A 15174-nucleotide genomic window follows, 5' to 3' on the forward strand; every position below is an offset into this window, starting at 1 on the left:
ATGAAAGGTTACAACAAATACAGTATGGCTGCCTCATTTACTGTGAAAAGCATATGTTCATGCAACTAGACCTTTAGGTTGGATTGTAATTGCTCTGTGTTAAAAGCGGTAGCTAGGTATTTCATTACTCTGAATTTCACAGATTACTGTAGAAGCAAGGTTTTTGGTGCTGATTTCCAACTCTGACAAACCCCTGGATTGAAGACTTGCAATGTGATAATTGCCAATGATAACTGTGATCTTTGTAATTTTATGACTGTATGCCTGATGACTGCCAGTGTCCGCACAATACAGTGGGCCTGAGTTGGTTACGGAGACAAGCCAATAATAAAGGCAACAGGGTTTTTTGGTTCATTGAACGTACTAGTGTGTTTGTGTGCTATTGTGACTGGAAAAATGGGTGAACAAAAGAGTGTGTGGATGAATGGAGACATGAGTGCTAAGAGGAGTGACAGAGTGCTTGTATGAGAACTTAGTGGGTTCCTGAAGATGCACTTTTCATTGGAAGCCAGACCTACTGGTATTGCCAATGCTTGTTGTATAAATGCTTGCTTGTTCATTTTCGAGCTCTGTAAAACAAATGGCAATTCCAAAATGACCACTGTATAACAGTTTGTCAACATAATGTCCATATTTCAGCAGAAAATTATAATTTATCATTGATTATTTCTATTCTTCCATATATTTGAGTTGATTAGTAAAGTCTTCCTTGCTTCTGAACATCATGATTTAGGCCAAAAACAGAAATTCTAAAAATCAATCATTTTTCAGAGTGACTGATGTTTGTATTTAATGGAAGAGCTTCTTTGTTTAGATGACATTGCACGCCTTTTGTGTATTTTACACAAAGAAGCTTAAAAGATACGTATTTGAAATCTAAGTAACAGCCTTTATTCACATTAGGTGACTAGTGGATAGAAGGGTAGGAAAACAACTTAACATAATTGTTCAATTTGCTCAAACAGAATGTTAAGTGTTCTGTTGCCGTGAAAGAGAATGTAATTATAACACAATAGTAAGCCATTAAATTATACAATTTAGGACTACCTGAAAAAACACAGATCTACTTGTACTGTAATGTTTACCATGTGATCCACCTTAGTGCTTTTCTCTTAGGATGTATTAACTACACCCGCCCATAAGGACATGCAGGCATGCGCATTAATGTGGCATGAGCGCACTCACACAAACACATGGCATCTCTATTTCAGATACACCCTGCAACAGATTTTGTTTTTCAGTGCTTCTCAAAAAAAATCAGTCATGCCTCACTTACATCTCAGTTCGCTGCCCCTCACACTTCCCAACTCAGATATCCGAGAGTTGAAATGTTCCCGAATCCCATGGTTTCAATGCCCTTGGATCGGGCACAGATACATTGAACAAAGTGTACAGAGAGAGGGAAGTGACCGAATTTGATCTCCTTATCACATTTTGAGTGGGCTGTTCCCCTACAGAAATATTTAATAAAATATCCTGAAGAAAATGGGGTTATGTGGTGCATTGCACAGTGCAATTTACAAATAAAGTAAAAGGTCAGTGCACTACTGTCAGTTCTGAAGGACAGCGATGAAATATTCCAATACTTCTTGGTCTGTTAAATGAACCAGTGGTGTTTGAACAGGAAGCACCCAAAACATTTTGAAACAATGGGACCAAAGAATCATTTTACAACACAATCCCCCCAGTGAAGTGGCTAGGTATGTAATTTGACACGCCATTCTATAATCTACCAGAAAGCAAAATGCAATTTCCTTCACGTCTCACGTCTGCAGCCCACCCTGTCCCCTGCCAATAGAATTTCCAAGTGCGTAGCTTTTCGGGGGAAGAGGGTGGGGTATTACAGCCCCCAATCAATTAGTCAATCAATCAGTGTTTTTAAAGCGCAGCTACTCACCTGTTAGAGTCTCAGGTTGTGGGGGGGGGGGGTGGGGGGGAGTGCAGTGTATACCGGTGAGGTGGTTTAGAAAAGCCATGTCTTCAGTTCCTTCCTGAAGCTCAGGAGGGAGGTGGTTTCTCTGATGTGGATGGGTAGGGTGTTCCAGGCGGAGGATGCGAGGTAGGAGAAGGAGCGCCCTCCTGTTCTGGTTTCCCAGAACAGAATTGTATTATCCCTGACTGAAGGCACTTGTGTAGAATTGTGTTCTGTACAAGTGCCTTCAGTCGGGGATAATCAAGTGGCTATCAGATTTCACCTGAGATTTGCACATGCCCACACTAGCAAACACACACACACACACACACTCTGTCTTGTCTCCATTTAAAAGGCCTCAAAATGTTGATTTTTTTTTTTAATGTTGCGTTTTATTTGCCCCTAACAGTCCGCTCTCCTCTCTCTTTCATCTGCAGCTTAAGGCCCACGTGTCGCGCTTTTCATTCAATGTGATTTATCAGCATACCCAGGCGTGATTGTTGGTAAGCCTGTCTGAAGCTCACTCCCCCATCTTACTGACCAAGCTACGCCCCTGAGATTTTCGGTCCTATGGTTTTCTGAAGATCTACTTGTACTTAAATGACAAGTTACACTGATATCATTGTGGGAATTGTGCATTGTGGGAAAATCGCTGAAGCAAGAGTGGACATGATGGGTATTATTCAGTCATATAGAGTGAAATGATGTTATTTTATCGCAGAGTTTTACATTTTGCTTAAAAGTAAAAAGGATTCACATGCTTCTCATGACACCTGACATTTTTGAAAATGTGTACCGGGTTTTTCTTCATTTCTATCATCCATGTCCCTGGATGATGCATACAATGTGAAAGAGAAGCAACAGGGAAGAGATAGATGGGAAAATAACAAGTTACACAAATGTCTAATTCTGTTCTTTAGAAAGTAAAGCTAATCCTCAGATAAGCTGATCGTACAGTCTCAGAAAGCAGTGCAAGCACTCAGGTTACAGAAACCTTAGCGGTTTAAAGAGCAGGCATATCTCTTAGATTGTATTGATAGTACAGGTCCAGGCCTCAGACTACAGATGTGCAGCAATAATGGTATGGCCAGATGACCTCCTCCAGGCCACAGTAGATATGAGTGACATGTGGATACCCTACCCAAAGGATCTATCTTTTCTCCTTTTACCTATAAATAAAACCCTCACCAGCTGATGATGACCTTTCTCATCATTAAATACAGCAATAATCTACTGACTCAAACATTGCTTCCTCCTAAAACAAATCTCTCTCAAACTCATCCTTACCAAGGCTGAATATGTATTAGTCTCCAACACTGCCCTGGTCTACTGATAGCTCCTCATTTCACCCCAAAGTTTCACTTGGAGATTGCAGCTGCTTTAAGGAGAAAACAAAATGTCCACCGAGTTTTAGCGGACCTTATAGTTCCAACGGGGCTAGTAACTCTGATTACAGCTCCATCATAAATGACCATGAACTGTGTAATTGAGGCAAGGTGCCTGGAAAACACAACAAAGTCACACAATTACTATGGATCTCGAAAACCCATTTGGAATAGTACCTCTTGTTACCATCCCCATTGGGATTATCACAGGATTCATAATGAGTAAGACAGTAGAGTACAATGTAGGTGAACAAGGACCATTGATTTGCCTGTTGAAGCTCCCACAGCTGCCTGTGACAGATGGAAGTCTTGATAATTATAAGTTCCTTGAAACCAGGAGGAAAGGCCTAGAACTACCCCCCAAAAATGAAACTACTGTTGGTCCTCTTTCAGAGGTCAGTAAAATTAATTCTACTCAGCAGTGTGCTAATAATTTTTCTTATATAAATGCATGCACTGTGTAGATTGTCAGTTTTTTAAAGTGTAATCTGGAGTTGTGAGAGTCACAACTATAACCTCTAAAATATTGTGTCACGTTCTGTGAGAAAGACCAAAGCTTCTGTTGACAATACATTATCCACCAGTGAGTAGCTAGGCTGTGCCCATGTTAAATAGTTGTAACACAGTGCTATAGACAAATTCCACATAGCAAGGATGTTTATAAGATATGGATGTTTATTCATAGAACTTCGTTGAAGACTTTGAGGCCCTGGGGATTTTTAAATATGTGTAATGTGGAGAATTCTACTTAGCAGTGGTTTACCTCACACTTGTGTTCTAAGCATGGCCCTAAGGTTGTTTGCCACTGTGCCAATCACAGGAATGTTTGTAGTGCATTTTAATAAGCTACAGAGGGCTGCCCATAAGAACTGGCAGAAAGTGTATTTTCAGTGGGAATTGCATACTTGCAACTTCCTGACTGAAAAGTATGGGCCATACTAATTATTTAAGAGTGTAATTCTGTTACGGTGAATAGAAAAGTAGCTATAGGTGTAGCCACTGTTGTTGAATTAATTCAAGTCCAAACTCTATAAGACAGTGTTGCTTTGATTACATGATGGCATCAATTATGTCACTTCGGATTGATCAATAATGGCATTTAACATGTCATGGTTGCTGTAGTATGTGAGGTCATGAGAAATGCATGGTGGGGCACAAGTTATAGTTAGCTCTATAAACTATTACAGGTAACTTTCGTTTTTTTTTATTTTCAAGTATTAGTCTTTTCTTATTACAATACCTAACCATAAGGTCACTTTAACCTTTGTCTTTTCAGTGAATTTCTAGGGTTTTTTAACATAAGCTATGAACTTACTTCCATACTTTACTACAATGTCACTTTAGAATGTATGCCTACTTTTTATCATATTCAGCCAACGGCCACACTGCATGTGGCCTTTAGTTGTGCACAACAGAGGTTTGCCCACAGGGCCTCACCTCCAGCCAGGCACTGCGATCATCCCTGCTGTGGCCGGCCAATCCCCCGCAGTGCGATCCTCTGGCTGTGTGCAGTGGGGAGATGGCCACAGGGCTTGGAGTCACGCCTAGACCTGTGCCCAACCCCCTCAGAGTCCCTAACAGCATACTGCATAAGGCCTTTGGCGAATGCAGCGGGGTTGGCCACAGGGCCTGGCAGGAGCCCTGGCCATAACACTGCAGTACATACCTTTGGCTGTGCACAGCACGAGGTTGGTTGCATGCCCTGCGCCCAACTCTGCCATGGAAAGCCAACCCCCCTCTATATATCGTCTTTCGTCATATGGAGCTGGTGGTTTGCCGCAGGGCCTGGGCTCTGGTCAGACGATGTATCCAACTCCTTGCAGGAGTACAACCCACACATTATTAGTGCGCAGCAGGGGTTGCCCACTGGCCCTGTGCCCAACCCCCAGCAGACAACCATGTCCCAGCAGATGCCTAACCCACATTTTGTTTTTCATCTTTTTTTAATGTTTTGCTGGTACTGCAGTACTCCTGTGGTACTCGCTGGTCTAGCTTCATACCCATAGTACTGGGGTACTATGCAATCTTCTCCAAGGAAGCTTGCACTACACTGCAGTCACAATGGGCTGACGCTTGAGCAGAAGCTCCCTCAGGAGGACTGTGGTACTCATAAGAGAGCTGCTCTGTGTCCTGTGGGAGTCCTGCAGCACCCACAACTCGTTTTATTTTCATTTGTGTCCTTTCACAAGTGCCTGGACTCAGGGTGTTCCTATCTTGCCCCCTTATTCCCTATTTTGCTAACTTTTTCAGGACATAGTGACCAAGTCTTTAAGTCCTATAAAGGTACCTGCAACATTTATTTTTTAGTAGTGGTCAGCCAATCAGATTGTTCACTACTGTGGGACTGAGTTCAGGAATGGAAAATCAATATTTTGGGGACCCACCCCCCTTTTTTCTTGGCCCCACCTTGATGGATTGGTCCAAAACTTTCCTCAAAGGAGCCAAAGTAGATGAACTTTTCTTTGGGGGAGGACTGGAATGTTTTGTGCAGATTCGTCAAACGAATCAAAATTAGCAACGCAAAAAATGTTCTTCCCATGGAAACGCTGACCTAGCTTTAATATTGCTTGAGTTAACATTCCTCCTGAATGCTTGCTGCATTCACAGAAACGTTGTCTTAACTGTAAATTATTTCCTGTAATCTATAGGGCTGAATTCACTTGCAGCTTATTTAGCTTCCCTAAACTAAGAAAAAAGTTAAATGGATGGTTAACACACCTCTTTTTTCAGTGCTGGTAAAGAAAAAAGCTTTCACAATGACAGTGCTTCTCTCAGAGCATTAATTAGCACAGGGGACTAGCTCACGCTTGCAGGACAATCCTCGAGGCAGCCAATGAATCTTTCTCATTGTGTGAAAATAAACATTGTAAATGCAAAACCGTGTCAGCAGAAAGTTACAATGTCCCATAATGCACATAATTTTCTGTCTTTATCTAACTACAAAAGATATTTTGAAATATGCTTTTCATTTCCTTACAATGTTCTTGCCATTTAAAATTTGGAGCATAATAATACACATTGTTTCATAAAATACATTTCAAATATTAGCACATTATACCCAACAAAAACACACATTTGTTGGAAAATTGACATACGTATTTGCAGTTTTAGGCATACAATGAATACTAAACAGATTATCCCTCAAATGCTCAATTAATATTTTATAAAATACAAAAAATACATAATGAGTAACATCAGTTATATGGTCTTATAGTGCCATTTTGAGTTCTGATGACATTTATAGACCACTCGGCCTCTGGCTCATGGTTTATAAACGTCACCACAACCCCTCAATAGCAGTATAGATCAATTTTACAAGGTTACCTCTTAGGTATTCACTCTCTCTCGCTCCCTTTTTCTCCTTCGCTCCCTATATATCTTAGGTATTCACTCGCTCAATATACATATTCTAATAGATATGTACATCCGCATATATATACATAGAGAGAGAGAGAGAGAGAGAGAGAGTTTAGGAAAATGGCTCCCTGTTGCAGTTACCCCCCACTTTGTGACAGATATTGATGCTGACTTGACTGAGAAGTGTGCTGGGACCCTGCTAACCAGGCCCAGCACCAGTGTTCTTTCACTAAAAACGTACCATTGTTTCCACAACTGGCACTCCCCTGGCACACAGATAAGTCCCTTGTAAAAGGTACCAGTGGTACCAAGGGCCCTGTGACCAGGGAAGGTCCCTAAGGGCTACAGCATATGTTGTGCCGCCCTAAGGGACCCCTCACCTACACATGCACACTGCCATTGCAGATTGTGTGTGTTGGTGGGGAGAAAAAGGCAAAGTCGACATGGCATCCCCCTCAGGATCCCATGCACACAAAATACTGCCTGTAGCATAGGTAAGTCACCCCTCTAGCAGGCCTTAAAGCCCTAAGGCAGGGTGCACTATGCCACAGGTGAGGGCATAGCTGCATGAGCAATATGCCCCTACCGTGTCTAAGTCTATTCTTAGACATGGTAAGTACAGTTGTGGCCATATTAAGTGTATGGTCTGGGAGTTTGTCAAAAACGAACTCCACAGCTCCATAATGGCTACACTGAATACTGGGAAGTTTGGTATCAAACTTCTCAGAATAATAAACCCACACTGATTCCAGTATTGGATTTATTACAAAATGCACACAGAGGGCATCTTGGAAGATGCCCCCTGTATTTTACCCAATCCTTCAGTGCAGGACTGACTAGTCTCTGCCAGCCTGCCACTGAGACGAGTTTCTGCCCCCCTGGGGTGAGAGCCTTTGTGCTCTCTGAGGACAGAAACAAATCCTGCACTGGGTGGAGGTGCTTCTCACCTCCCCCTGCAGGAACTGTAACACCTGGCGGTGAGCCTCAAAGACTCATGCCTTATGTTACAGCACCCCAGGGCATCCCAGCTGGTGGAGATGCCCGCCTCTCTGGCCACTGCCCCCCACTTTTGGTGGCAAGGCAGGAGAGGATAATGAGAAAAACAAGGAGGAGTCACCCACCAGTCAGGACAGCCCCTAAAGTGCCCTGAGCTGAGGTGACCCCTGCCTTTAGAAATCCTCCATCTTGGTTTTGGAGGATTCCCCCCAATAGGATTAGGGATGTGCCCCCCTCCCCTCAGGGAGGAGGCACAAAGAGGGTGTAGCCAACCTCCAGGACAGTAGCCATTGGTTAATGCCCTCCTGACCTAAACACACCCCTGAATCCAGTATTTAGGGGCGACCCAGAACCCAGGAAATCAGATTCCTGCAACCTATAACAAGAAGAAGGACTGCTGACCTGAAAGCCCTGCAGAGATGACAACTGCTTGGCCCCAGATCTACCAGCCTGTCTCCAGACTCAAAGAACCTGCACAGCGACACATCCGACAGGGACCAGCGACCTCTGAAGCCTCAGAGGACTGCCCTGAACCCGAAGGACCAAGAAACTCCAGTGAACAGCGGCACTGTTCAAAAACAGCAACAACTTTGCAACTTTCTTGCAACTTTTAAAGAACTCACTCTTCCCGCTGAAAGCGTGAGACTTCACCCTCTGCACCCGACACCCCCGCCTCGAGCTCCAGAGAACCAACCCTACGGGGAGGACTCCCAGGCGACTGCGACCTTGTGAGTAACCCGAGACGGCCCCCCTGGACTCCCACAGCGATGCATGCAGAGAGAATCCAGAGGCTCCCTCTGACCACGACTGTCTGTAACAAGGAACCCGACGTCTGGACCAATCACTGCACCCGCTGCCCCCAGGACCAGAAGGAACTGAACTCCAGTGCAGGAGTGACCCCCAGGCAACCCTCTGCCTAGCCCAGTCGGTGGCGGGCCTGAGAAGCTCCCCTGTACCCTGCCTGCACCGCTAGAGTGACCCCCGGGTCCCTCCATTGATTTCTATTACAAACCTGACAACTGCTTTGCACACTGCACCCGGCCGTCCCTGTCCCGCTGAGAGTGTGTTTTGTGTGCCTACTTGTGTCCCCCCTAGTGCTCTACAAAACCCCCCTGGTCTGCCCTCTGAAGACGCAGGTACTTACCTGTTGGCAGATTAGAACCGGAGCACCCCTGTTCTTCATAGGCACCTATGTGTTTTGGGTCCTCCTTTGACCTCTGCACCTGACCGGCCCTGTGTTGCTGGTGCAGTGACTTTGGAGTTGCCTTGAACCCCCAATGGTGGGCTGCCTATGCCCAGGAACTTGAACTTTTAAGTGCCTTACTTACCTGAAAAACTAACCATTACTTACCTCCCCCAGGAACTGTTGATTTTTTGCACTGTGTCCACTTTTAAAATAGCTTATTGCCATTGTAACTAAAACTGTGTGTGTTACTGTTCTAATTCAAAGTTCCTAACTTACCTGTGTGGAGTACCTTGCATTTTATGTATTTACTTCAAATCTTGAATCTTGTGGTTCTAAAATAAATTAAGAAAATATATTTTTCTATATAAAAACTATTGTCCTGGAGTTAAGTCTTTGGGTGTGTGTTCCTCATGTATTGCCTATGTGTGTACAACAAATGCTTAACACTACCCTAAGGGGAACCCTTGGACTCTGTGCACACTATCTCTCACTTTGAGATAGTGTATACAGAGCCAACTTCCTACAGAGAGAGAGAGGGAGAGAGAGGGGGAGGGGTGAGAGAGTGAATACATAATAATGAATTGTCTAAAATGGGCCTATATTGCCATTGAAGGGGTTTCGGTGACATTTTTAAACCACAGGTGCACTGATGAATTTTCTGTGAGCAGAATTGCTCTTATGAAAGATTTTTTTTTAAACCAGCTCAGAAAGAAAGAAGAAATACTGTGCTAACCATTCATTTATAGTTTGTATTTTTTAGGGGACCTAGATATCCAGCAAATCACTTCAACACTATGACTTATGGAAAAGTGTTCAAAATGATGACCTCTTTTCTGTGAAAGACGAGTTTTGAAACCACTTGTAAAAGGTCAACAAGAAAGCTTACCCATGGAATATATACATAAAGGAATGTTGATACCTTGAAAGAGAGATGATGTGTGTAAAGCAAGACAGTAACTTTCCCCATTTATCCTTCAGAAGTCAGTGCAATTAGTTTATCTGACTATTGTACCATTAACATCTGTTATACATAGCAATAAGAAACTACAGGAATGTTCCAGCATCCATGTTACAACAAATACGACCATTTCGATGACATATCTGGGTAGGTTAATGCGCCTCATGCAGGTACCCGTTTGTAACATGTAGATTGCAGATTCAAATCATTGCTCAGACTCGCATTCCTCGAGGTGAACGAAACGAGTATTTACATTATAATTTGGGTGTACAAAAGTGTTGGTGAAAGTGAAAAACCATTAAATAAATATTTCAGAGTGACTCCTGTCAAGTGTGAGCAAATCAGCTATGTCAATGAATACAAAATTCCGAATAAAAAGATAGTGAGTCGGGACAGGCGAGCTGGTGACGCCTGGCAGCGGCAGATGCAGGTGTCTGACGCGCTAGATCGGGGTTTCAGAATTCATTAATAGAAGAGATGACCTGGGGCAACCTGTCCGAGATGCCGATACCGGTGGCGTCCAGAGGCCGCAGCAGAGCCTCGTTGGCTCGAGCAGAGAGAGCCCGCGCTCCGTGGCTCCTTTTCAAAAGGAAACCAGGCTAATCAGATTCTAGACGGAGAAGGAGGGGAGGGGGGTGGAGCCAGGAGAAAAAAATCCACACTACATAGGAAGACAGAAGGAGGCCGCCGCCGAGCGTTGTGTGCTGGTTGCAGACAGCATGGAGGCAGGAGGCGGTGCACCTGTCCAGGTAGAGCGGGCGCTGCCTGAACCTGGGGGCTAGTGCCCCGTGGCTTCGGGACCCTGCCTCGTGAAGGGGTCCCGGCTGGACACCCGCTGTCTCCTGTGCTCGTGGTGTGCCCGGTTCGTGCTGCCAAGCCCTCGGACTTTATCTGCTAAGTGACTGGAGGGGCCCAAGGAATCCGTCTGCTCTGCGGCAGGTGTTCCTCATCGCCAGACGCTGTTGCAGGGATTAAGCATGTTTTAGGTGCTGTGTCCGTCGCCAGGGGCCGTTGGAAGAGAGGGGATCCGGTTGTGGTGGTGTGCGGTCACTGTCTGAAGGGAAGAAGGTGCCTGTAGTGCCACCAGGCACCTCTGTGGGATAAAGAGCCTCTCTGAGGCGCTGCAGTTTCTGTTCACCACCAGGCACTACTGGGAGAGAAGGAGCCTCTCTGGGGCGCTGCCGTTCCTGTACATCACCAGGCACTACCGGGAGAGAAGGAGCCTCTCTGGGGCGCTGCCGTTCCTGTTCACCACCAGGCACTACCGGGAGAGAAGGAGCCTGTGTGAGGTGCTGCGATCCTGTTCATCACCAGGCGCTGCTGGAAGAAAGAGGGTCTGGGATGCTTGCTGCAAGACGCGGCGCCTGTAGTTGTTGTTGGAAACTAAGGTGCCCGTTCCGGGTTCCGCTGGTTCTATTCGTCACCAGCTACTTTGGGAACATCTGAGCGCTACCCGGGGTGCTGCATGCCCTATTCGTCATCAGCCGCTGCTGGGAAGCGGAGCTGCCGCTCCAAGTTCGGTTCATCACACGCACCTCCAGGAGAGAAGGGGCCAATTCGGGGTGCTGTGGGTCACATTAGGCATCATTGACACCATGGGTGACCCGGGGAACGCGGGGGCCTGTCCCCTGCCGAATGAGAAGGCACCCAAAGACCGAGGGAACAAGAAGCCCCGCAGCTTGTTCCGGAGGAAGTCCCTGCGCTCCATGGGGGAGTTCATGAGCAGGGTACTTAAGGCTCTGGGCACCCTGTCTCACCTGGGGGGCGAGACTGACAGGTGCGGAGAAGCAGAGGACGACGACGGGGGGTTCAAGAGAAAACAAATGCCCACCTCTGCCTCCAGCCCCGCAGATGCCCACCCGCGAGGGGCAATCCACGAGCCCCACCCACGTGGCACCATCCATGGCGGAGACGACAACAACAACCACCTGGGGAGGCCGCGGGTGTCCGGCGAGAGGCTATCGCTTGGGGCAGGTGGCCCCGAAAAGACCCCTGGGGTCCTGGGGCTGAAGAACCACGGCAACACCTGCTTCATGAATGCGGTGGTTCAGTGCCTGAGCAACACAGACCTGCTTGCCGAGTACCTGGGGCTGGGGGAGTACCAGTCCCAGCTGGACCGCGCCGGGGGCTTGCAGGGAACACCCCCTCCGGGAAAAGGCGAGGTGACCCAGCAGCTGGCTTCTCTGGTCAGGGCCCTGTGGACTCTGGACTACACCCCGCAACTTTCAGTGGAGTTCAAGGTAGGAGCCGGGGGAGCGTTGTTTGTGGCACTTGTTTTTCCTGTAGCGCCTGTCTCTGGGCAGAGATTCAGGCGAAGCACCCAGCGAACCACGTCAGAGCCGGAAATGTAACACTCTGGGATTCCATACGCTAGGGTTCAGGGTGGCAGTCACGGAGGCGTCTAAGGATCCCGGACAGTCAATTTACGCATTTTTTGTTTTAAGAGCCGCCCCCTCAAAAAAAAAAAAAAAAGCAGGAGAGATGATAGCAAATCTGCTCTGGTTCTCATTATATTGATCACAAACAGACTACATTTTAAATATCTCATAGGTCGAAGCACCGGCTGCACGTATGGTTGTGTGTCCCGTAATTTCCATAGTATAACACCACGTCTGATGATCAGTTCACTTTCTGAAGAATTCAGTAATGTTTGAGTCCTAAAATGGCATAGCTGTTTAATGTGCGTGTTGCACAGCACACCCTTTATTATGCAGGTCGCGGATGTGCACCTTATGTAAACAGCTCAGTGGATTACTACTGTTGCTGCAGATGTTCTTGTGTTACCTACAGGTTAAAAGTTATTCCTCCTGTAGACGCTTATATATGGCATTGTGACTGCTGTGCAAACAGGTTTCTTGCATTCCATAGCTCTTGCGTATGGTGCTGGAAAACCCTGACTCTAAAGCATACCTAAGTTGACATGCTTGTTTCCTGGACGCCATTGTCATGTGTAAGGTTCCAGACTGCTACCAACCATTACGATACTGGAACAAAAAGGCTGTTGATGGCCCTTTAAATGCAGGGGCGTCGCATCAGGAGGGATGTTTGGGGTGTTACACCCCTCCCCCTTAAGAATTATATTTTCTGATAAATAGTTGGATACTGGTGCTTTCAGTCGGGTACTGTGAGATGTCAGTAGGATTTCAGCAGGGGTTTTTAGATACAAGACAAACTTACACTCTCTGCCTGCGTTGAAAGTCTTTATTTACAAAATATTGTGTTTTCGCTCTTAGCACTCCTAACAATCCGCATTCCCCCCCCAGCACCCTGCTTGCTGTTGTATAATGTGTTTTGACTTTCTATGCCAGCGTGACTTTCGGGAAGTCTGAAGCCCACGTTCAGCCCTCCGCCACCCCAATCTTACTGAGCGAGCTGCGCCTCTGTTGAAGTGAGGCCGACCTGGAACTGAAAGTTGAGGGGCCTCTCAGGTGCTGCAGGTTACTGCTCTGAACACGAAGCAGCGTGAGTTCAGGTGTCAGCAAATTCCACGGGAGCACATTGAGCGGGCTTCGCTGAGACTCCACACACCCGGTTCCCAGATACAGCTCAATAAGCGCTGCGGATCCGAGACCCGGAAGAACCCCTCTCGTTTGCAGCGCGGTCTCGAGGGGAAGAGCAGTGGTGGGAAATCACTGGCCCTGGGGATATGTTTACAACCCGCTGGTCCAGTGAAGTAACGAAACTTAAGCCCCTCCCTTCCTGCAAAGTACCTGGAGGAGCCCACATTCCCCCCCACGGACACCGTCAGGGACCTGCCGCCCAAGCACAGTGGAAGTGTTATGTGCTGAGGGGGCCCCGGGATCTCGCCCAGGCGGGGCCTTTGTTACGCCACTGCGCTGGTCGCGGATACTATCTGTGTGCAGCCTTCAGATGGCGAGTTTAAATCCCAGTGCGTAGCGCAGTCGGCAAATACCTCTTCTGCAGAGATCTGTGTTCCATCCCCTGGTCTCAGGGTTGGACCCTTTGGGAAGAGGATAACTTACTGGGATAACGCACCTGCAACTAAAATCTGTGTGCAGTGTGAGGTTACACCTCGGCCCCTTACCCCTTTCCAGTCGACACTGGACGGTAGTTTCAGTGAGTAATGGCGGCACTTATGATTTATAGCTGCACGAAGATCCAAGTGTGAGGCAGAAAGCGCTTCATGGTAAAGTATGTTGATATTAAGATGGCCGGGAAAGGTTGTCATCGCAATTGTAAGGGGATGGCAGGATCAGTAGGTGTGGTGGTCAGGCTGAGGGTAGATTGCAAGGGTTGGGGGCGGAAAGCTGACTGCTGTGGACCTCGGGGCAGAAACCGCAGGGGTCAAGGTATTTGCTGCAGACAGCAGGAGTTTGGCGAGTACAAGGCCAGGCTGGAGTACTGTCTATTGCGTGGCTAGGAGGGGGCAGGAAACAGACTGCGTACTCCAGACCGTAGGGGTCAGAAGGGTGGAGGGGCCAGGGTGGTTGCTCCGCATAGCAGGAGGTTGGTGGGTCAGGCTGCGGGTTCCAGGGTGCAGGGGTCAGGCTGGGCGCTCCGAGCTGTACGAGTTCGGAGGTTGCTGGGGTCAGGCTAGGGGCTCAAAGCTTCAGGAGTTCGCGGAGTACACGGTTCCCGCGGAAGTGCCTCAGAAAGATGGGTAGTGGTCAGGCTGGACTGCAGGGCTGAGCTGGGGCGTCGGGGCTTGGAGTGTTTGGGTGTCTCAGCGAGGGCCCTCAGACAGATGGCTTCGGACCCAGGTGCAGGTTCGAACCATTCGGCAGTGACTGCGGGGCCGAGACTGGTGCGGGACATTGTGATTGCAGAGATCAAGGTATAGGATCAGGCTTTGTGTACCAAAAGGCGGACAGGAATCGGTCTGAGTACTTCGAAACAATCCGTGTTCTAGGACAGCAGACAAGGCATGGAATGGATGCTCCTGACAGACAATGTCCAGGTGCAGGAACCAATCTGGCTGGCACAAAAAGACACGCATGACCCAACGACCAGACGGAGCGTTTCTAAGGACCAGAGAGTGTGGGGGGTGGGGGTTGGGAGGGGCGATTGGCACATTGTTGGTAGGTTTAGGGGTCAATCGCAGAGCACCGGATTTGCTGGGAGGAAGCGGGACTCGAGTTATGCAGGTCAGGCGTGTGTTGTGAACGTTTAGGGTGGACGTCCAATTCTCAGGTCGCAGTGTGCAGGCCGGAAGGACGGATAGGATGCAGGAGTCGGGCTTGGTGCTCCGGAAATACAGATATGTTTTAAGGCTCGGACCAGTAACTCTCAGAGGGCCGGGGCGGATTAATGATTTCTTATGATGTCAGCCAGGAGCAGTTTTCTCTTAAAACGGAGGATATCTCGGACTGCGTAAGGAGCCTCTTCTGGTGTTTAACTTAATTAGCAGGGGTGGTGTAAA

At 47.4% G+C, this 15174-nt stretch overlaps 1 protein-coding gene across 1 annotated transcript in view; it reads left to right on the forward strand.

The window, feature by feature from the left end:
• The first annotated feature begins 10442 nt into the window (after positions 1–10442).
• USP43 (ubiquitin specific peptidase 43) overlaps positions 10443–15174 on the forward strand; it is a 750310-nt gene continuing 745578 nt past the window's right edge. The window contains exon 1 of the mRNA XM_069200325.1: positions 10443–12034. Within this exon, the coding sequence (XP_069056426.1) occupies positions 11390–12034 (645 nt within the window). The 5' untranslated portion in view covers positions 10443–11389. The remainder of the gene's footprint in view (positions 12035–15174) is intronic.

Source organism: Pleurodeles waltl, chromosome 7 (genome assembly GCF_031143425.1).
Source record: "Pleurodeles waltl isolate 20211129_DDA chromosome 7, aPleWal1.hap1.20221129, whole genome shotgun sequence".
Lineage (NCBI taxonomy): Eukaryota > Metazoa > Chordata > Amphibia > Caudata > Salamandridae > Pleurodeles > Pleurodeles waltl.